The sequence below is a fragment of the Lactuca serriola genome, chromosome 5, assembly GCF_051521515.1.
Source record: "Lactuca serriola cultivar US96UC23 chromosome 5, Lser_US96UC23_V15, whole genome shotgun sequence".
Lineage (NCBI taxonomy): Eukaryota > Viridiplantae > Streptophyta > Magnoliopsida > Asterales > Asteraceae > Lactuca > Lactuca serriola.
In genome coordinates this window covers 29,933,964-29,956,560 of record NC_136412.1, presented here as the reverse complement: position 1 = coordinate 29,956,560, position 22,597 = coordinate 29,933,964, and the positions used below count along the sequence as shown (strand labels likewise).

At 35.0% G+C, this 22,597-nt stretch overlaps 3 protein-coding genes across 4 annotated transcripts; 2 read left to right on the top strand and 1 right to left on the bottom strand.

Annotated features, from left to right (window-relative positions):
- Positions 1-832: 832 nt before the first annotated feature.
- On the top strand, positions 833-4,398 carry LOC145052282 (Peptidase C78, ubiquitin fold modifier-specific peptidase 1/ 2). 2 transcript variants are annotated; one of them, XM_079000080.1, is made up of 13 exons: positions 833-1,090; positions 1,251-1,592; positions 1,668-1,897; positions 2,008-2,095; positions 2,384-2,553; positions 2,642-2,732; positions 2,849-2,974; positions 3,131-3,178; positions 3,260-3,336; positions 3,422-3,510; positions 3,599-3,710; positions 3,785-3,887; positions 3,975-4,398. In XM_079000080.1, exons 1-13 carry the CDS (start codon positions 892-894, stop codon positions 4,202-4,204), a joined length of 1,905 nt encoding a protein of 634 aa, XP_078856206.1. In that variant the 5' UTR covers positions 833-891; the 3' UTR covers positions 4,205-4,398. The 2 variants fall into 2 exon arrangements, with proteins under 2 accessions (XP_078856206.1, XP_078856205.1); XM_079000079.1 differs by having other exon boundaries at positions 834-1,090; positions 1,662-1,897.
- Positions 4,399-11,855: 7,457 nt separating this feature from the next.
- Positions 11,856-15,329, top strand: LOC145052280 (MA3 domain-containing protein). Its single transcript, XM_079000077.1, has 4 exons — positions 11,856-12,135; positions 12,254-12,491; positions 13,136-13,230; positions 13,321-15,329. The coding sequence occupies exons 2-4, from the start codon at positions 12,269-12,271 to the stop codon at positions 15,121-15,123; spliced, it is 2,121 nt and encodes a 706-aa protein (XP_078856203.1). The 5' UTR covers positions 11,856-12,135; positions 12,254-12,268; the 3' UTR covers positions 15,124-15,329.
- Positions 15,330-15,450: 121 nt separating this feature from the next.
- Positions 15,451-17,736, bottom strand: LOC145052281 (Haloacid dehalogenase-like hydrolase (HAD) superfamily protein). Its single transcript, XM_079000078.1, has 8 exons — positions 17,255-17,736; positions 16,859-16,929; positions 16,477-16,635; positions 16,326-16,392; positions 16,141-16,236; positions 15,998-16,044; positions 15,759-15,839; positions 15,451-15,665 (listed from the first exon to the last, which is right to left on the bottom strand). The coding sequence occupies exons 1-8, from the start codon at positions 17,588-17,590 to the stop codon at positions 15,545-15,547; spliced, it is 978 nt and encodes a 325-aa protein (XP_078856204.1). The 5' UTR covers positions 17,591-17,736; the 3' UTR covers positions 15,451-15,544.
- Between the last annotated feature and the right edge of the window lie 4,861 nt (positions 17,737-22,597).

Genomic DNA, 22,597 nt, shown 5'->3' with positions numbered 1-22,597 from the left:
GAATAACTCAGAACAATAACCTTCCTTGGTCCCTCTTGCTGGAACTCTTCTCCTTTCTTGCAAAATCACACCAAAAAGCTCAAGATAGCTCTTCCTCTCACTCTACACACTCAAGCTCGCTAGGGTTCTCACTTATGGGAAAGGTAGTCGCAATTGAAGGCCATAAGTGCCTTTAAATATGGCTCGGGCCCAAAGATTTAGGGTTTTTGCCAACAGCGCGGACTCCTCGAGTCGCCTCACCGACTCGTCGAGTCCATTCATTAATCCAAGTCATCAGTCGCGACCTTACTCGACGAGTTGAGGCGTCAACTCGTCGAGTCTCTCTTCTTAACTTAAAAGAAAAATACTTAAATTATGATACCTGGAAATCCGGATGTTACATTTTGTTTTTTTATTTCATAGATTTCTTCATCAACAAATGTTGCTACAGTTAAACAAAAATAAATAATTTGCTAAAACATAATACAATAGGAAGTTTGTTCACATTTAGCCATTGAACTTTTTAGATGGAAACAAATTTTCGATTTTGTTCACATTTAGTCACTAAACTTTTTTTCGTTATCTATTTGCCACTAAACTATTGAAATTGTTCATATTTTACCCTTATGACCGGTAACAGCCGATTATAAGGGTAAAATGTGAACAATTTCAATAGTTTAATGACGAATAGATAACGAAAAAAAGTTTAGTGACTAAATGTGAACAAAATCGAAAGTTCGTTACCCTTTCAAGTCATTGTCCCTTTATTAAACGAAAATATAAATTAATTATCTTTTAATAACATTTTTTTGGTTTATTGTAACGTTGAGAAAACCCTAACATAAATCAATAGACAGGACGCAAAGTCCACATAGTCAAGTTCCTGCAGAAACTGTTGTTCTCTATATCGCCATGGCTGATGATTCAAACGAGAACAAAACCACCATACGGATTCTATGTCGCAAACTTCTGCTGATCACAAAATCCGAATCAGGAATACAATGGCTGATTGGTTCCCCGTTTCTCCCTACGTTCACCATCGTCTCAACCTTCAGATGCATCAACACCCTTACTTCCGATCCCCTGTCCCCGGATTTCTCCAAAGAATCAGGTAAAACCCTAGCTTCACCGCGAATTTGATAAATTCCAACTCTATACACGGAAATATCATTGATAGATATAATGGAACGTCAATTACTATCATAAGAATCACACATTTCTCCCTAATATCCGTAATTCAAGTTGATTTTTGTTGGAATATTCGTGTGTAGATGATATGCGGGCATTGTTACCAAGGGGATTCGAGGTAATCGGATCTTTGATTGTTAGTACCAGCAATCCAAATGTGGAAGGGTCTGCCCGGGATGCTATAAATGCCTCAGGTAAAATGAGGAAGGCCCTTTCACAGTTGGAGAATCGTAGTTTAGTTGGAGCTGTAGTGGATCCAAGCTCTGGAGACATTCGGTTTTTTGTATCGAACTCTGTAGTTGAACCGGTAACTTCCATTGTGTTTGAAGACCATCCGGAGAAGTATGTTTGGGAGAGAGGTTGTATACTGCACTGTGAACTTCCAATCAAGTTGCCAGTGTATTATTCTGTAAAGGATCCAAAAGGTACGCCATTTTCTTATGCACATTTGTTCATAGAAAAGCAACATGAAATATTCTCAAAATTTCATTCAGATGCAGAAAACATGCTAAAGCGTGCAACTGAGGCTGTTGCAGCCAAATTTAGAGACCCTAAAACAACATACGTGCTAGAAACAGTCGATGAATCCATGACTGAAGCATTACAGCCTGTAATTATTCAGAACAGGGATTATGATCTTGAGGATACCTCTCAAAAATCTAATACAAAGTCTTTATTGTGCTCACACCTTTGTTCTGAAGATAGGAAACACAAATCTCCTTCAGTGGAGGTAATTTCATTTCAAATACAGTTATTTGCTTTCACATTTTTCATTGCAATAAGCTGGTTTTTTCAATTTAATTTCTTGATTTTCATCTTTGTGATAGTTTCTTTACTTAGAATGCAGATAAAATCCAAGTAAGCTTATTTCTTGCTACATCAGGACCCTCTGTAAAACCTCCTGCCCCTTCTGCTGAATATATTCCAGGTATTGATTGGATTTTTAGATAAATTCTGATTTTCTCCATCCATAATTATTTATGAAAAAAAAAAAAGTACATAAAATCACTTTTACATCCACCGTTTTATCTATTTGGCAACTGAACCATTCTCTAGTAGTGATTAAACCATCATACTTTTTCGATCTTTCAGACAAATTGTTCAGAGTTATGTGTTTTTATTTTATTATTTTTTTTATATCAGTCATCAGGACAAAATACAGAGTTTATTATCTTTGCTTCATTAGTAAAGTGTAAGTTTCTTTTGGGAGTTGTAGGTGAAGCCAAGCTTCTGGTTGTTGAGTATAAACTAAAAGTTATCTGTTATGCAACAAAGGATCTTCTTCTGATGGATGCAATTTCAAAATTAATTATTCCTGGGTTAGTTGACCAGTTACATACTATGAAGAACATGACCTTACCCAATCTATTATCTCAACACCCAAAGGTTAAAAATGACATTTAATTTTTTTTTTTTCATTTTTTAAAACTTTTCCTGCTCTCTTACTTATTACAAACTTGATTGCTTTATATAGCTACATCCATATCACTTCATTCCTCCAGGATTCCTGCATCCAATAACTGCCATTTATGATTCACTTTATGGCGAAACAGAAATGAAGCAAGGTAGAGAAATTATTTGCATGATGATTAATGATTTAAAGTTTTTTGTTTTTTTTTAATACATAAAATGGAGGTGGGTTTGTTTGTATAAACTTGACATATTGTCTTTTTCTATTCAGTTGAAATCAGAAAATGTCTTCATATGAGGCTGGGATTACCTTTAAATCGTCCTCTTTTGAGAATTGCAAGTGCCATTGACTTTTTGACTGCAAAAGAAGGTGCAAATGGCAACATCATGCGGAAAGGTATACATATATGTATCCTATGTGGCAATGTGATAATATTCTTTTTTAAGTAAAAAAGAAACACTTAATGTGGAAAGCCTCATGTCCTTATTAAAGTTTGTTAAGTTAAAAAGAAACAACATCTGGACCTTGCTTAACATATTGTTGCTAAATCAGGAACTCCTCTGCTTAAAGATGTGCACATTGGGATCCCAAGTAGTGGAGGTAAGTAGTTTCATTTCACAAACCCTTATGGATGAAAGTTAGGGGTAATTAGGTAATTTTACATATAATGCTATGTTGCAGTTCATGGTGGAGTTGTATCTCTGGTTCAAGGCTCTTATGAGTATTATCATTACCTTCAAGATGGCTTTGATGACTCGGTGAATAATTTAGAAGCTTTTGTCAGAAAAGAAAAAAAAAAGAATCCCTTTTTCTAATCATTTTTTTTTAAATTAATAATACCAGGGGTGGGGTTGTGCTTATCGCTCTTTACAGACCATAGTTTCATGGTTTAAAATCCAACAATACACAGCTATTCATGTTCCTTCACACCGGTGTGTATTACTTTTATCTTTTTTTCACCAAATTTTAAATAATCATATTCTACTTAAGTTATTAATATAAGAAAAGCTATGATTTCAGTGAAATACAAGAGTCACTTGTGGAAATTGGAGATAAAGACGCTTCATTTATCGGGTCACGAGACTGGATTGGTGCCATTGAACTAAGCTTCGTTTTGGACAAATTACTCGGTGTAAGTTATAACCGATTTAGCCACTCCGCTATTTTCTGTAGTGATTAAGTTATTATATTTTTAATTTTTAACAGGTAAGCTGCAAGGTCATAAATGTCAGATCTGGAGACGAATTACCCGAAAAATGTAGAGAACTGGCTATGCATTTTGAGACCCAAGGAACACCCATCATGATAGGTGAGTCAAGAAATAGCAACATACTTTGTGTATTATAACAAACATTTCATTTATTTCTTTGTAAAAATTACAACATGGCAATGCCAGGTGGCGGGGTTCTTGCGTATACCCTTTTGGGAGTGGATTATAATGAAGCAAGTGGAGATTGTGCATTTTTGATACTTGATCCTCATTACACGGGTAGTGATGATTTAAAGAAAATAGTGAATGGTGGTTGGTGTGGATGGAAGAAAGCGGTTGACAGCAAGGGCAAACGTTTCTTCTTGCACAATAAGTTCTACAATCTCTTGCTACCACAGAGGCCAAACATGGTTTGAATTATTTATTGATTAGGCCAGATTCCAAGAATACCCCTCTTTTTTTCTTTGCTTTGTTTCTCCGGAAAAGACTTGTTTTAGTCCGTGTATATTGGGTTATATGTGTATGGGTGTTGTTGTTTGAGTAAGAAAGACGAAAATGCCCCTCCTGAAATGAAGAATCATGAATATGTTGCATTTTTGTTTTTGTTTAATATGTATTGCAAAATGAAAAGGTTTTGATGGAAATAAAAAGAGAAATGAGAATAAGACCAATTTGGAGTTATAAAGTGGATAGATAGGCATAAGATAAAGATCAGCTCAGCATCAGATGGTGTGTCTCTATCGCTTCGTAATTGATATGACTAATAAATTAAAAACCGCCTTCTAAAATCAAGGACAGGGGACGCTGAAAGTGATATAAAGATCTCTAGTCTATGCACTTTTTGTTTTATGAGTTTCTTTCTCTTTAATTAATGTATTTATATCATGTTCCTCATATAGCCCTGTTATTAAATGCTTTAAAAAATGATACTCCATTTGCTTTTTAAACCATCCAGCTTTTAGTTGTATTTTAAAAGGAAACAAATTGTTTTTGTATTTTAAACTAGTTGTGAGACCCGTATATTATACGGGTTGATTAAAACAAAATGTTAAGTACGAACGATTAAATAGAAATTTTATTTGAATTTGAAATTGAAATAAGTGAAAATTATGAGAAAAAAAACATGCAAAAAATAAATAAATTAAAATTATGTGTTTAGTGTGTACTAAACGGGTTAATGATAACAAAATGTTAAACACAAAGGTTTAAACTGTAAATTTATTTGAAATTGAATTTGAAATTTAAAATTTAAAATTTAAAATTTGAAATTAATAGTCATTATGGTAGGTTTAATTTATGGAAATTAAATTAATGATATATTGAAAATGAAAATTAAAGTAATGACAAGTGGAAAATAAATATATCTCAAATTATGACAAAATGACATGTGGCTAATTTTATGATAGAAGGACATGTGGCAAAGTTATTTTCATTTATTATGGTAGATTATACCATTAGTCCCTCTTTATACTTAAATCGGTTTTTAATCTACCCTTGCTTCCAACGTGGCAACAAACTTTTAGAAGCCTTCCAACCAAGGTTCTAAATGGCTGTGAGGCGTTGCAACAAGGTTAAGCCTTAAGCTTAACGAGTCATTGCGTTTTTCAAGGCGTGATGTAAGGCGACAATTTTGTATTAATTTATAATTATATTACCATATAGATATAAATTTATATTAAATATAACTACTTTTTAGAAGTGTTATATTAATAACTAACTATAAAAGTTTCCCTGCGTTGCATGGGTCAAAAGGTATTGGTTTGAGAAGTATGTTGCTTATCTATTCAATTCGTCTATTTAACATTGTTGTTTCATAAGACTGAAAAGAAGTGCATTGGAATCAAACCTATACCTGAGTTGCTTTTTACCTACAATTTCTTTAAAAAACCTCAAACAATGCTAAAATTAGTTTAAATATAAAATGCAAGAAAGAGAAAATAGTTAAATTGATTTGTTTATCGTAACAACTTATCAAAAATAAATAAATAAATGGTAAAATACGCAAATAGCTTCAAACATTTTTTTATAAGCAAGGATGTAGTTGCTTTTATTTTTTTTGGAGTTTTTCCATTGAAAGTGTTTTTCCTCTTTCATAATTATGTCGGAAACAATACAACCCAAACCGATAAATTAAGAAGAAACACAAAAACCTTAAAGAGAAAAAGCCAACACGCATAAATAGTTAGGCATACATATAACTTCTATTTATAATCATATTAATTCTTTGTTCCTTAGGGAACAATTTTTTTAATTGATTGGTTGCAATTTCTTTTTTATTTTTCTTTTTTTTCCTGCATTTTGTATTTTTAATTTTTAATTTTTTTTAGTCGGTCCACCGCTTCTTTTTTACTTCCCGATACTTCTTCAGCTCTCTGTTCTCTTTGACTCTCTTCTCCCACCGCTCATTACTCTGGCTTCTGGAACCTTTTTCTACCACCTCATTACTACTGCTTTCAATTTCATCTCTCAAACCTATCCATCTTCCACCGCTTATTGAACCGTTCAACTTAGATCGATCATCGCTTCCACCTACCGCCTTGGTAAGAGTTGCCGTCGAAATCTTCTGCCATCGCCATAGCTCTCCACTTTGTGTCCACAAAAACCCTTATGCACACCTCAAATAGGTGAGTTCCATTTATTTGTTCCACTTCATTTCCCATCCTTTCTTACCCTCTCACCGCCTGCTTATCGTTATCTAACTCCACCACCATCACTGCCGACATCATCGCATTCCATTAGCAACAGCCGGAAATGTAACCTTTCAACCCTTACAGATTCATATTTGGATTAAGTTTTTTATTGTTCATATTTGGATTAGTATCTGAAACACCGAAAATTTCAAAACAAATTTTCATTTAAAAATAAACGTTTAATTCTTAAAAACATTTTGCTTAAAATCTCATTCATAATCGAATTACAAAACATAACTCCATTTTCACTTACATAATAAACCAGGATCCTCAAAACATGACTCTTTCTCTGGTGTGTACAATCGAGCCGGTGTCGTCCCGTGATCCTGAGAGAAACCTAAAACACATAACACAAAACACTGTAAGCACGAAGCTTAGTGAGTTCCCCAAAATACCACTCTAACACATATTAGCCACTCGAGGCTATAACTCTATTGACCCTCCGATCAGTGTGTCTCAGTGGGACCCTCCAGTCCCAGCTCTCTGTGGGCCCTCTGGCCCTAACTCTATGGACCCAAGGGTCCTAACTCTGAATCATGCATAGCACATATCACAATAAATCTCAACATATAAATAGCATACAAATATACTGGCACATAATACGAAAAACACCACATATAGCACATATTAGCCACTCGAGGCTATAACTCTATGGGCCCTTGGGCCCTAACTCTGCGGACCCTCTGGTCCTAGCTCTGTGGACCATCTGGTCCCATCTCTGATATACACACATCATAAATCACATAGAAATAATGCGGTGTCACACGTCACATACAATAACTCTGTCACATAACTCTGTTACCACTCTAGGTAAAGTATAGTGAGAAGACTCACCTCGCGTATCTCGATAACTCGTAAATCCCGGAAATCACTCGCGCTCGATCCCCCCGAGCTATAATCCTCCTATAACACAATATATCTCTAATTAACACTTTCACAACTAAGGTTGACTACTCCTATCAAGTCAACACCGGTCAACTCTGGTCAATGGTCAACTTTGACCGGACTTGGCAAGTGCACTAGAGCGACTCGGCGAGTCTATACGTGTTCATTGACTCCCTAGGATCCTCAAGAACAACTCGGCGAGTTCCAGCTTGACTCAGTCCACCCGTCACCCTCTCTGACTCTCCCTGACTCACTGAGTCAACCCCTTAACTCGGCAAGACCACTCGCTGAGTGGTTATGGACAATCTTCATGCTACTCGCCGAGTCTGTTCTTCGGACTCGGCGAGTCTATGCCATGCATAAACTCAAACTCACTCCTGAGGTCAGATCCGTTCCAATAACTCATAGATCCAGTCCTCCCAAGCACATACATCACGTAAAGTTACTATCTTGGTGCTCATGCAAAGGTTCAAAGGCCTTATTTGATGATATGGTCTCTAGAATGCTATTCTAAGCTCATGGCCTCCATTAACACTCATAAAGCTTGAGGGAAAAGAGTCTCTGGACCTCTTTGGGTCCAGATCTAAAGCACCAACACAAGAAGAGGCCAATTACTCCATGGATCATTCCACAAGGAAACGCTAACTCTAAGATTTACACCAAGGACTGAGAAAGGAACGAATGGTTACCTCAAATGAAGTCTCTGAGCTCAGAAATCACTGGATTAGCACCTTCTTTGGTCTCCTCTTGCCTTGATCCTCTTCTATATGCAAAAACACCCACAAATAGCCAAGGATCTTCCTCTTCTCTCTCACAAGACGCTCAAAGACTCTTTAGGGTTCTCTCTGGGGTTGGTGGCCGCAAATGACGACCATAAGCCCCTTTAAATAGGTCTCATACCCTGGAAATTAGGGTTTCATTAAACACCGTGGACTCGCCGAGTCCACCTTTTGGACTCGCCGAGTCCGGACGCGAACCCGAGCCCAAACCACAATCATACTCGACGAGTTTGAGCTCCAACTCGCCGAGTCTCCTTACAAATCACCAAAATTATAAGAATAAAATATTACCTGAGAATTCAGGCTGTTACAGTGTCAATTTTAATTTCAGTCACACTTTACTATTGGGTTCAAGAATAATTTAATCAGCCAGGTACTACTTCCTTTTTTGTGTTTGGTTTTTCAATGCAACACCTCATCTTCACTCTCTCCCACCACCCCTCTCAATTTTACGGCTTTTGGTTCTTCTGTATAGGCTCAAAGGTGATGATCAGGTGGTCGGAAGTGCTGGTCATGGGGCTGGAGATGGACCCAAATGGAAACACAGGTGTTGATTCCATCGTGTATACCTATATGACATTGTTTTTTTTCTGTTGTAATGATTTTTAAAGCTTCAAGGTAAAACTATGTTCTTATTGTGTTCATAAACCAAACAATACATGCTTTAAACAAATTACACTGATGATCTATGTTTCTTCATTAAGGTATACTTGATTCAACCAATAGTCCTTTGTGTTTTCCTTTCTTTGGTTCCATTCATTATCAAATATGTTCTATCATCTATGCGTTCATGTCTTTATTAAGGTATACTTGATTCAACCAATAGTTTTGACCGTTGACTTTGTTGACTTTTAAGGATTGGTCAACAATGGGGTCTTTGAGTCAATAGAGGGGTAAAATGGTCTTTTACCCATAGGAGGATGCTAAGAGAGGGTTGGGTCTAGTCTCGAGAGTTATATTTATGAGCGTATCTTACTTTATGTGATTAGGCGGAGGCTAGACTATACTGCTACCGAGTCAGGGATTTATCGAGACATCTGAGGTGAGTCTTCTCACTATACTTTATCTTGAGTAGTAATTAGAGTTATGTGACAGAGTTATTGTATGATATTTATGTGATGTGTTGCACTGCATTATTTCTATGTGATTTATGCCTTGTGTATATCAGAGTATATCAGAGTTAGAACCGGAAGGTTCACAGAGCTAGGACCAGAGGGTCCACAGAGTTAGGGCCCAAGGGCCTACAGAGTTATAGCCTCGAGTGGCTAGTATGTGTTATGTGTGGTATTTTGGGGAACTCACTAAGCTTTATGCTTACAGTGTTATGTGTTATGTGTTTCAGGTGCCAGTGATGATCGTGGGAAGGTGCCAGCATGATCTGTACACACACCCGCGGAGTTTATTATGATTTGATCTTGGGAAATGTTTTGTGAACAATGATATGATACAATGAGATTTTATTAATGAATGTGTTTGGAAATGTGTTTTAAAATGCGAAAAATTGTCTTAAATTTTACGGTGTTACACTTCTTCACAAAAACCACTTTCCAAGCTTCTTTACACACAAAATGAATAGTATTCAAGATTAGGGTTTTCCGAGCTCAAGAGGGACGGGGAGGCCGAGGGAGGCTAATGACCCTTTAAATAGGGTGTAAAACCCTGGAAATTAGGGTTTTATTTTCCAATTCCTACTCGTCGAGTTGGGGTCCTCCAAATCGTCGAGTAGACCTCTTAAATGCACGCGGTCTAAATCGTTTCTACACGACGATTTGGGGCATCCGACTCGTCGAGTAGGTCTAAGAACATGGCTATAAACTTTAAACTTTATACCTGGGAGTCGGGATGTTACAAAGTGATTAACCATTCTTTCGTTTTACAAGATATCGTATGGACACGAGATATGTATACAAATCAATCTATATTCTAAGATTTTGTTTCCCGATTTCCAATTTTTGATGACTTTATTAGACTACGAATTGAACACATCAATTAGTTTAGGTCGGGCCGAACACTATAATGTTAACATCAAATCACTGAGAGGCCCAAACGTAGCACATTTCCTTTATAAGAAAAAGGAATAAATAAACTTTGAGTATATAATTATAACCTCTACTCCTCTTGCTATATATGGACCTATATTTTATAACAGCTAGTTACAGATGTGTTAATGTAATACCAACACACAACAGAGTTGTAAACACATTTCATTCATAATTAGCTTAATTTTTGTTGGTTCTAAACAACTGAAACTATTTGATATGTGATAAGGGTTTGCGGGCAAATAATGGTCCATGTGTACTTTCAGGCATGGTAAATGATTAGGCATTCCCAAAAAATAAGTTTAGTTTATTTGGAGTTAGAAAAATAAAATACAATATTATTTTTATTAGATTATTTGGGGGATCATTATCATAATTATCATATTGATTTCATTAGAACTTGATATACCTTCATAGTTTTCTATCGGTTGCCCTTAAAGATGTCAAAACTATATTAAACAAAATCAACTAATATGTTAGCAATCGAGGCAACAACATGGACCTCCACTACAAAAAAAAAAAAAAAAAAAAAAAAAAAAAAAAACTCTAAAAATTTGGTTACATGAGCCCATTTTAAATAACAAAACATTATTGAGATATAGATTAATGGTAAAAACCCTTCAAATTGCAATCTGACATATATATAGAATGTAGAAAACGTCAATTTGATATATATATATATATATATATATATATATATATATATATATATATATATATATATATATATATATATATATATATATATATATATATTAGATTTCGTATCATCTCAACAGTTTTATAACAGTCATACGGAATCTATCATTTCGAAATTAATGATTATTTTTGTAATTCAATTAAAAGTTAGTCGTTTCACAATATTTTTCATTTCTAATATCACATGATTTAATATTGAATTCCATATATTTTTAGAATTAACTTTATCTATAATATAAACTAGAAAAGGAATCATTGCTTTGCATGGGGGCAAAAGATAGTTACAAGTTTATAAATTTATAATCAATTAAGTTATTGGCTCTGAGCAATGGTATCCCATTATATTACATGTTATAACACGAAGTGGGGATGGTGTTTTCAACGTTATTATATGTTATAATATGGTGTTAAAATGAAAGAGATAAAAAATGATTTGATTCGGTGTTATCTTCTCTTTTCGTTACCACATCCTAATAACAAAACATCTAAAGTTTGATATCATTTTCCGTTTAAAGATTTTAGTTAACACATATATTGAAAAGGAAGTGATTCGTATACAACAACTTTTTGTCATACATAATAATTTATGCATTATAAAGCTGTACAGTATAACATTTTAAAACATCAATTATTGTGAAACGAAAAAAATTGTTATGTATCTCTTATGTATAAACAGAGATCAACTAAATATCCGCTCTTCACATGTAATAATTTGATCTAGAAAATATACAAAATAAACCCTTCCTGTCGTTCACAAAGCCCTAAATACGAGGGCATGGCTGTCTTTTCACCGGAAAACGAAAACCCTAGATTGGTTGAATCTGAACTAAAGAAGGGCAAATGCGCAGACCAATGAGGGTGTACGGTACAACTCACATTAGCGCAAAATCGCCACGTGTAACATCGCTAATAGACGGTGACGTGTCCACGTAACCGTATCCTCCCTATAAAAAAACCTAGTCTCCGTTCTCATCCATTTCTAATTCGTTATCTTTTCTCTCTCATAATACACACAGTGTATGTGTGAGACTCTGTGTTTATTACTCACAATTAACACTGATCTAGGGTTTCATATTACGAATCACCATTTCCTGTCTGCAAATCGACCTGGAACTGATTTTATTACTGTTTATTGAATAATCATCGATTTAGTTTCTCCTGTCTTGGCTCGAGATCCGGGCCAAGAGCAGTGGAACAAGAGAAATCTGTGCGAGAGGTCTATCGCATTTGCTGTGGAATCGAATCTATCTTCTCTGTAAGTGAAGAGAGTCAGTTGATGGATCTATTTTGTAATCAATCGATTTGATTTGATAACGTTTATTGTTTCAGTTGCGTGATTGCTGGTTGATACTTAGATTGGGAATTTTTTGTAGGATTTGTGACTGGGAATGGCGTCGCCACGTGAGGGGTTTTTGACTGATGAACAGAGGGAAGTGTTGAAAACAGCAACTCAGAACACAGAGATTTTGTCATCGTCGCCGAAATCGCCGTCGTGGTTGATGTCTGAACATCAGATTAAAGCTCCGGCTGGGGAAAGGGCGCCAAACGTTGGGATTGCTGTCAGACATGTGCGTCGCTCGCATTCGGGAAAGTTCGTTAGGGTTAAGAAAGGTGCGTGTTATATTTTGTTTCCAGTTGGAGTAATTTTTTTAGGATTGCTATTTTGCCTAACTATAAAGTTAATATTGATGGTCGATTGCATCGTTAGGAAGTGTCACTATTTCGCTTTAACTCCTATGGCATGTCTCGTCTTTTTGAGTAGATAACTCATATAGTTGCAACATTAGGCGCTGCACTGTGAATTATTTTTTTTACCATATCCGCATCCTTTGTCGATGTACTATCATGTTTTGGTTTTCCGCATAGAGCTTGTGATAAAATTGATTTTTCCTCTGTAAATTTGTCCAAGAAGATCTGCAATAGGTAGGTAGATGTTTGTTTTAAATTTAAGATCTGAGTGGTAAAACCAGAAGATGATAATAAGCGATAATAATATTTGGATGAGTGAAATAGGCAGTTACTTGTTTCCATTTGTTACAATGGTGCCTTGAAAATTTGTACCCAAACATGATATGATTCAGCTTCATGTATATTTTGTGTATTTGTTTCAAGGCTGCAGTTCAACTTTTGTATACTTTCATATTGAGCAAATCTTGGTGTCCTGTTTCTAGTATCGAATCATGATTTATAAATTATAGCCAATTCTTGATTTATAAATGTTTGTATTCTCTTTTCCTGATCAACTCTACAAACAGATGGTGGTGGTGGCAAGGGTACATGGGGGAAACTACTTGACACTGATGGTGATGCTCATATCGATCGCAACGACCCTAATTACGATAGTGGCGAGGTAGCTAATTATGAGCATATTACTATGATTTTTCAATCCTTTTCTGGTTCTTGTAACACATTCATATTCTTAGCTTTTCATTCATTGTAGGAGCCATACCAACTTGTTGGATCATCTGTCACTGATCCTTTAGATGAATACAAGAAGAAGGTAGCATCCATCATTAATGAATACTTCACCACTGGTGATGTGGATCTAGCAGCTTCTGAACTCAGGGAACTCGGGTCATCTGAATACCATTCTTACTTCATCAAACGACTCGTATCCATGGCCATGGACAGACACGACAAAGAGAAAGAAATGACTTCTGTTCTTCTTTCAGCTCTTTATTCAGACGTCATCAGCTCCACACAAATCAAGCAAGGTTTTTTCATGCTTCTTGAATCTGCTGATGACCTGGCAGTCGACATACTCGATGCAGTTGAAATCCTTGCTTTATTCATCGCCCGTGCTGTAGTCGACGACATCCTCCCTCCAGCATTTGTCACAAGGGCAAAAAAGTCATTACCCGAGTCGTCAAAAGGATTTCAAGTTCTTCAAACAGCTGAAAAGAGCTACCTCTCGGCCCCACATCATGCTGAGTTGGTAGAACGTAGGTGGGGTGGTAGCACTCATGTAACTGTTGAAGAAGTCAAGAAAAGAATTTCTGATCTTTTAAAAGAATACGCAGAAAATGGCGACACTTCTGAAGCATGTAGGTGCATTCGACAGCTGGGTGTCGCGTTCTTTCATCATGAAGTTGTGAAACGTGCGTTGGTTTTAGCCATGGAGATGCGCGCAGCAGATCAGCTCATTTTGAAGCTGTTAAAGGAGGCATCGGAGGAGGGCCTGATAAGTTCCAGTCAAATGGTCAAAGGTTTCGCGCGTTTACGTGAGAGCCTTGATGACCTGGCGCTCGACATCCCGTCTGCAAAATCGTTGTTTGACTCACTGGTTGACCGAGCGGTTGCCGACAGCTGGCTCGATGCATCGTTTGTGAACTCGGGTGACGTGGCGATGACGGAGCGTGATGACATTGTGAAACTGAGACGTTACAAAGAAGAAATCGTTACGATAATACACGAGTATTTTCTCTCAGACGACATTCCGGAACTTATCAGGAGTCTTGAGGATTTGGGTTTACCCGAATATAATCCGGTCTTTTTGAAGAAGTTGATAACTTTAGCTATGGATAGGAAGAATCGCGAGAAGGAAATGGCTTCTGTTTTGCTTTCAGCTCTTCACATAGAAATCTTTTCAACTCAAGATATAGTTGACGGTTTCGTCCTTCTGCTGGAATCCGCTGAAGACACGGCTCTAGACATCCTGGATGCTTCTAACGAGCTGGCGCTGTTTCTCGCGCGAGCTGTCATTGATGATGTGTTGGCCCCACTGAACCTGGAGGAGATAGGTGCCAGGTTGGCACCGAATGGGAGCGGGAGTGAAACGGTCCACGTGGCGCAGTCGTTGATAGGGGCGCGGCATGCTGGGGAGCGGTTGCTGAGGTGTTGGGGAGGAGGGACGGGGTGGGCGGTGGAGGATGCAAAGGACAAGATTGTAAAATTGCTGGAGGAGTATGAGAGTGGGGGTGTTGTTGGGGAGGCGTGTCAGTGTATTCGTGACCTTGGGATGCCCTTTTTTAACCATGAGGTGGTGAAGAAGGCTTTGGTGATGGCGATGGAGAAGAAGAATGACAGGATGTTGGATTTGTTGCAGGAGTGTTATAGTGAAGGGCTGATTACTACTAACCAGATGACCAAAGGGTTTGGGAGGATGAAAGATGGGTTGGATGATCTGGCGCTTGATATTCCCAATGCTGATGCCAAGTTCAAGGCCTACTATGAGCATGCTTTGGTTAGGGGATGGCTGATTCCCGTGCTTAGTGCTGCTAATGGCGATGATGCTGTTGCTTGAGAAGATTTATGTGGATGTGGATGTGGATGATGAGTTGTACGTTTACACACACAGCACGATGTGACATGTTTTCATTATTTTGTTGGGAGTGTGATGTATAAAAAATGGTTGTTTTTCGAAAACCTTAGTTAGCTCTCAGACTACTACTGGATCTTTGCATATCTCTTCTTGATACGATGATGAATGAACCTACTACTGTTTTAGCATGGGGTTGGGGATATACATATATTTGTATCTTTGTCTTTCCATTTTCAGATTATAGCTCGTATCTCATCTTGCCTTTGCTTTTATGGAAATTTGGTTTTGTGAATTTTAATTCTCAAAGTCTTGTTTTGACAAGATAAGATGAAATACATTTTATTCCTTTTGTAAATACATGAATTGTCAATTGGTTGTGCGATGGGTGGCAGGCATATCCTTCTTAGACGTACTGTTTTTGAAGAAGGGTTGTGCAGAATTCAAAATCAAATCTTTCTTCTGGTGGGTCTCCGATACAATCAAAAACCGCATCTGCATTTGCAAAGTCCTCATCTGCTGTATAACTGTGCAACAATAAAAAAAAAAATATTTTTTAGAACCTTACTACATATATATAGAGAGAGAGTCCGACTAGTGGGAAAGAGAAAACATATTACCCACTCTTGGTGACAATACATGTCATTCCAGCAGCTTTTGCAGCTGCAAGGCCTATTCCACTGTCTTCTACAACCACACATCTGCAAAGTGCAAACACCAACAAAAAAAATCACTCATATTTTCCAACACATTTTATTTACTTTAGTGCCATTGGTCATTGCTACTCTTTTCTTCTATTATCTAATTTGTCGTTAAATGTCTACAATACCCTTTAATGTATTACATGAAAATACCATACCTTGATGGTTCAACTCCTAGAGTGGTGGCTGCTAAGTTGTAGATCGCCTGCGGAAAAGTATTAAGTATAATCCTTGTGAACAAGTAAAAATTTGAGGTAATTTTGTAGCAAATGAATATGACAAATGAGGAGGAGAATTCTACCGGATCGGGTTTTTTACGAGGAACCACATCTCCAGCAAAAATTTGGATCTTTGCAGCTCGCTCAGGCCCCAAAAGAAACGAAACAATAGCGGACACCTGGAGTCTCATTCAAAACACTATCTTTTACAAATAAACCAATAAAGAATTTGATGACACACATATATGATTATATACGAGTGACATACCGCCTTTTCATTAGAAGTGCTGCAAACAGCAACTTTGACATCTTTGGCAAAAGCCTGATCAATCAACCTGTTACCGGTAGTTTGTAGTTTAATTAGAATTTAGAAAACATACCAGCAACCGAATGAATTGTTTAAAACAAAAGCTGCTTACTTTGCGACTCCAGGACGAAGTGGCAACAACTTCTTCTCGATAAGGACCATAAACAGCTCGGTTTTTCGTTTGTGAAGTGACGCTATAAACTCTTTCCTTTCTTGTTCCCCTTTTGGCGCCTTCTCTGGCCATGCCGTTTGGTTGAAGTATGCAGTCATTCTTTCATTACATTGCAGAAAGATGTTAATATCATTAATCTCATATTGGACAAGGAGGGTAATTACGTCTTTTTGACTAGAATAGAGAGTGAATTCCTGTCCCACCTTTTTAAATTAACCAGACAAAATTGCAACTTTTGTCTTATGGACCGAAAGACTGAAGTTACTTCTTGTCCAATACTTGTAACAAATGCGGGATTTAGGGAGTGAAAACATGGTGTTACCTTTCTTTTCCACCACCGATTTTAAGCAATTCACCATACAAATCTACATCCCATGTTACACCCAATTCTTTCTGTGAAATAAAATTAAACATCTAGTCAAATTCTTCAACAATACTTCCTGTGTAAAAAAAAATAATAATCACATTTTGACTTTTACAAGTCAAAAGCAGACTGATTCACAGCCTAAATCCGGATTGAATTATTGAGAAAGTGCTGCTGAAAGTGTATTATATATCGTATGCCACAAACAGAACAATTTTCGACCAAATTCATGTGGATACTATACTCGCACTTTCAACCAGATTCTCACCGATTTCGAATCAAAAAAGAAAGAAGTTAACCCCAAAAGTCAAAATGTATCCGAGTAATGTAATTATGAGACAGAATCATACATACTTCCGCGAATGTGTCGTTGAAGGAGACGCGATGGCCGTCCTTCTCGGTATCAACGAGCACGCCGTCGCAATCAAAGAGGAGAGCTGAAGGAAGAACAGGTGAATCAACTGCCGAACATCTGAAACTACTCCCTCTCGATCTTCTACTACAATTGCGAACCAATGGATTCGAAAATTTTGATGTTGAAGATCGAACCGACACTTCTTTGCCGATTACAGAAGAAGGTTGTAATGAGGGTCTGACTTGATGGGTGCTGCCATGGCGGGAGGATGTCTTGTTGGTGCTGAAATTGTCGGAGCAAAGAATAGAAGAAGCAGGAACGATGATTGATGCCATTTGGGGTTGGATGGTTGGTCTAATTTTAGTTGAATTTCATGCTTGTTTTTGATGAACTTGTGATTGGGAAATGGGATTGGGTTTGTGGAGGGAGAGGAAGGTATGTGCTTAAAACTTTATCTTCCATGTCCATTGGATTTGCATAGCCACCACATACACCGTCCATGAGAGTTGGTTGCAAAATGAGACAAAAGCACTTCCAACCTTCAAAATTATTCATTAACATGCTCATTAATTTTAAAAATATCATGTTTATATATCAATTATCTTGTGTATATATGTCTTAGAATTGATATAAAAGTAGTGTCTTATCAACCCTACTCTTTTTTATTCGTATAAGAAAAAGTTGTTTGGCTTAAATTCATTTGACTTAATATATATATATATATATATATATATATATATATATATATATATATATATATATATATATAAAAGAGTAGGGTTGATAAGACACTACTTTTATATCAATTCTAAGACATATATATATATATATATATATATATATATATATATATATATATATATATATATATATATATATATATATATATATAGGGTTAGGTTCATGTGAGACGGCCTAATTTTGTGAGACCGTGAGACGTATTTTTTTATTTTATTTATTTATTTTTTATTTTTTTAAATTTTTTTAGTTAATTTAAGTTCCGAAAATAATATTTAAAAAAAGAATTTTTGGATTTTTCCATTTATTTTGCATTTTAAAATTATTTTTTAGAATATGTACAGTATAATATTCTATTAGAATATTTCACGTATTTTTTAAAAAAAAATGGAATTATTTTATTATTTTTATTTTTTAGTCAATTCAAGTTTCGAAAATAATATTTAAAAAAAGAATTTTTAGATTTTTTCATTTATTTTGAATTTTAAAATTATTTTTTAGAAAATATGTCAGTGTAATATTCTATTAGAATATTTCACGTATTTAAAAAAAAACGAGATTTTATTTATTTATTTATTTATTTATTTTTTTAATTTTTTTTAGTTAATTCAAGTTCCGAAAATAATATTTAAAAAAAGAATTTTTGGTTTTTTCCATTTATTTTGCATTTTAAATTATTTTTAGATTTGGTCTCACGGTCTCACAAAATTAGAATGGTCTCAAATGAATATATATATATATATATATATATATATATATATATATATATATATATATATATATATATATATATATATATACTTTGATTACTTTATATATTTAATTCTTCTGTTAAGGAAAATCCTTTTTCACAATATTATTATGTTCGCCAAATCACACTTCTAGACAACTTAGTTACATGTTGGAAATCATTAAACACACTCAATTTTACGTGTACGTTGACCGTTTATAGAGTAATTCAAACTCGAATTAACCTTGTTCAATACGGAAATTGAGCTCGAGCTTAATAGGGATCAACTTGAATTCTTAGTTAACATGTATAGTTCTCTATAATATGTAAGTGTTAGTATATAAGTAATTATCACCGTAGATCTATCAAGTACAATATTACAAGAATTAGACCAAATATAAAAACTCACAAAAATCTATATTTGTCGAAAATTATAGCTAGTAGTTCTTAACGAAAGGCCTAATATATTTTTGGTCGATCACCAACAATCTACCACTTCCCACTGATGCAAAGGACAAAGGACAACGAAAAACCAATTAAATTGCAAACTCAAGTTTTTTTTTTCTTTTATTATTATTATTATTATTATTATTATTATTATTATTATTATTATTATTTAAAGGAGATTGAAAAAACTGATTTTATCGAACTTTTAATATATGTAACTATTTTTTTCAAAAAAAAAATTATATGTATTTTTCGCAGACAAATCGTTAGAAATTACAGTTAGAAAACGAAAAAAATTACTTAAAAACGTAAATTTTGAAACTAATCATAGTCAACGATGTCATAAATTTCAGTTAAAATATAAAAAACGTAAAAGTAATCACATATAAATCCAGAGAAAATTAAAGATGAACTTATATAATATGCTATTTCGTGCAACAAATCTAAAACATTTATCTGTTTGATTTTATATAATTTTTTATGTGGGTCAAATCTTAAGGTTAAAATCTAAGCCCATAACAAAATCGTAGCGCAATAAATGAAGTTGTGTCACTGCAATTAATGGTATTACTAACAGCGGAGAGTGGACAACCGTTGTTAGTAATTTCATCCGTCCGATTTTTTCAACTTCAAATGTTGGCTGCCTGAACTCACTAATTACAGCTTCTTGATTCCTCCTGTTTCATGCATGTATTCAAGCACGACTCCACTCTCTCAATAACTGCAAATCGGTTTTATTGTCCGATCTATATCAGAGATCGATTTCAATGTAAATGTGTTTCCATCAACTGCTTCATGGAATTGATTCGATCAATGGAGGTTTTCCTTGTGGTTTCTATTGTGATGTTTGTAGCAAACAATTCTTGCTTTTTCCTTGAACTCAAGAACATACTGGGTACAACCTTTATCGATTTCCCTAACATCCAATTAGGTACTGATTCCCATTTTCTTCTTATTGTTGCATTCTTTTTTCTTTTCCTTAATAAAGGGTCATGATCAATTTCTCCTTCATCTGATTGATACGTTCCTTCATCAATTTCTTCTTATAGACAACCTCACTCTCTCTTTCGTTCATTCTTGTACTTTATGAACCGATTTCAGCTATGCACCAGTCACCACCAAATATGAACCTCTCTCAGGTACTCCTACTAATAGTTATTTACTATAAGATGTTACCTTGAGTCATAAAGTCTCATAAAGAACTTTGATTACTAGTCTTTTATGATATGAGAGTTTGTGCTTCAGGATTTTGTAGATGTTTGGGACATGTCAAGTACTTTAGAGGTAGAATCATGAATTAAGAACTAACAATTGCTTTGACATGAATACTTTGGTAATACTTGTATTTTCTTCATTGGAGATATGTAAAATTTGTCTTCAACTCTGATATGCCCTTCAATGACTAAGGTGAAGTTGAATCATTGTATTAAGACAATTTTTTACAAGGAAAAACATGTAAATTCATTGTCATATGAACTTGCAGGTACAATGTGAAGCGAATGTTATTTTCTTGACAGTAAGGATATCTTCTCCAACATTAACCCACTTAGAGGCAAGTGTGTATATGGTCATGTTTGTTATTTTCTCCATTAAGTGGTTTTTGGATACAGTGTTTTCTAAATAATACTGTAATATTAAAAAAAATGGAATAATTTCAAGTGTTAAAAGTATTATTTCTGACCTAAAATTTCTTCTAGCTGCAACATTTGTGCTATACAACAGTTTCTCCAGATAGACATCACATGATATCCATATAGATTTTGGGCTAAGCAAAAGAAAATAGTGACACACTTCATTTATTTGCTATTATAGAATGCTAATTACATGTGTGTCTATTACAATTCCCCCAGTTAGATCTTATAAAAAGATTAGTTTGTTGTTACTTAACTGATTGTTTACTACAATTTCAAGTCAACTGTTTCTTTTTAGTTTTTTTTTTCCATATAAGTTTTTGATTGGTTGAAGGAGAAATTTGCAGATGCTATGGGAGAGATGATGTAAAAGTGATAGTTTTGATAGACAATCTCTTGAGTTTTTTTAATCATTTTCATTAAATTGCATTGTTTCTACCCTTTTTCTCATTCAAAAAATCTTTTTAGTCTCTTGGTGTCACCGCCCAATGGCTTATAAAAGTTACCGAGTTAGTCTCTTAAGGAAGAAGAAAGATACAACAATAGTAATATTTCATATTATGTGTCCTTGAATATTTTAGTTTTTTTTAAGTTACCAATCATCTTGGTTCTGAAGTGTTTGACGAAAGCATATTATTATTTTGCTTTGAATTCTAATTCAACTTTGTGCTTGGTATGAAATGCATAAATTAGAACATACGGTGCAAAGTTCTTATTTTGATCCCAAACTGAACTTATCCATGGAATTGAACATGAAGAGTTGCAGATGTTGAGGAGAAGCCACAACAGGTTAACTTTGTTTTAGAAAAAACATATAAATAGATGACAAATAACATATAATTTTTTACAATCTCTTTGATATATTTTCATTAGGGTTTGAAAAAGGGTATTCAGATCTAGATGAAAATGAACAAGATCAAGGATAAAATAGGGCTTTGTTATTTAGGTTTAGGGTTTTAGCTTGACATATAGAAAACAAAGCCTACATCCCTTGATAAACACGATTTCTTCTAACTTGTGAGGTGAAACAAAGAGCAACGACATATATTTGACAAATGGCGTGCTTGGCAAAATTAGCTGGTAGCGGGTGGCGGGTAACTTGTAGCTTGTAGCGTTATGTTAAACGCTACATGAAGTAGCATTTGGATTTGGAGTGTTTTGTTTAAACTAAACTCTATAAGCTTATTGTGTCAAACAAGACTTTTTGTTCAAAACAGAATGTTTTGTCAAACGCTAGAAGTTCTCAAACGCTCTAAAAAATTTCGTGCCAAACACGCCCAAATTATTACCAAGGAAGCCACTAAGCATTATTACCAAGAAAGCCACTAAGAAGGTGATTAACTTTTTATCATTCTATCATTTTCTATTATTCTTTAGATTTTGGAGAACATTTAATTTACAATTTGTGGTGCTTTACTTTTGCAATATTGACTAAAAATCCTTTTAGAGGTGTGTACTTTACGTTTGCAATTTATACTAAAATGTTTGAAATTTCGATGTGGTTGTACTTAGAGAAAGGAATGATGAAATTTTGATAACTATAACACGTTACTTCTTATCAGGATGCTTAGAGAAAAAGGTAAAACTTATGCTTTTTTATATATCTATAACTGAATTCAGTTACAAATAGATTCAAAGAAATTTGCAAGCCAAACTCTTTAAATATCATATGTTTGCTCCAAAATTGGAAAACTCAGTTTCTTTGCATTGCATATTTATTGTTATTTTTTCTTTTCATAATCGGTACTGTTAATAGATTCGATGAAGGTAGCAAGGTTTCGTTACCTTTTGGTGTT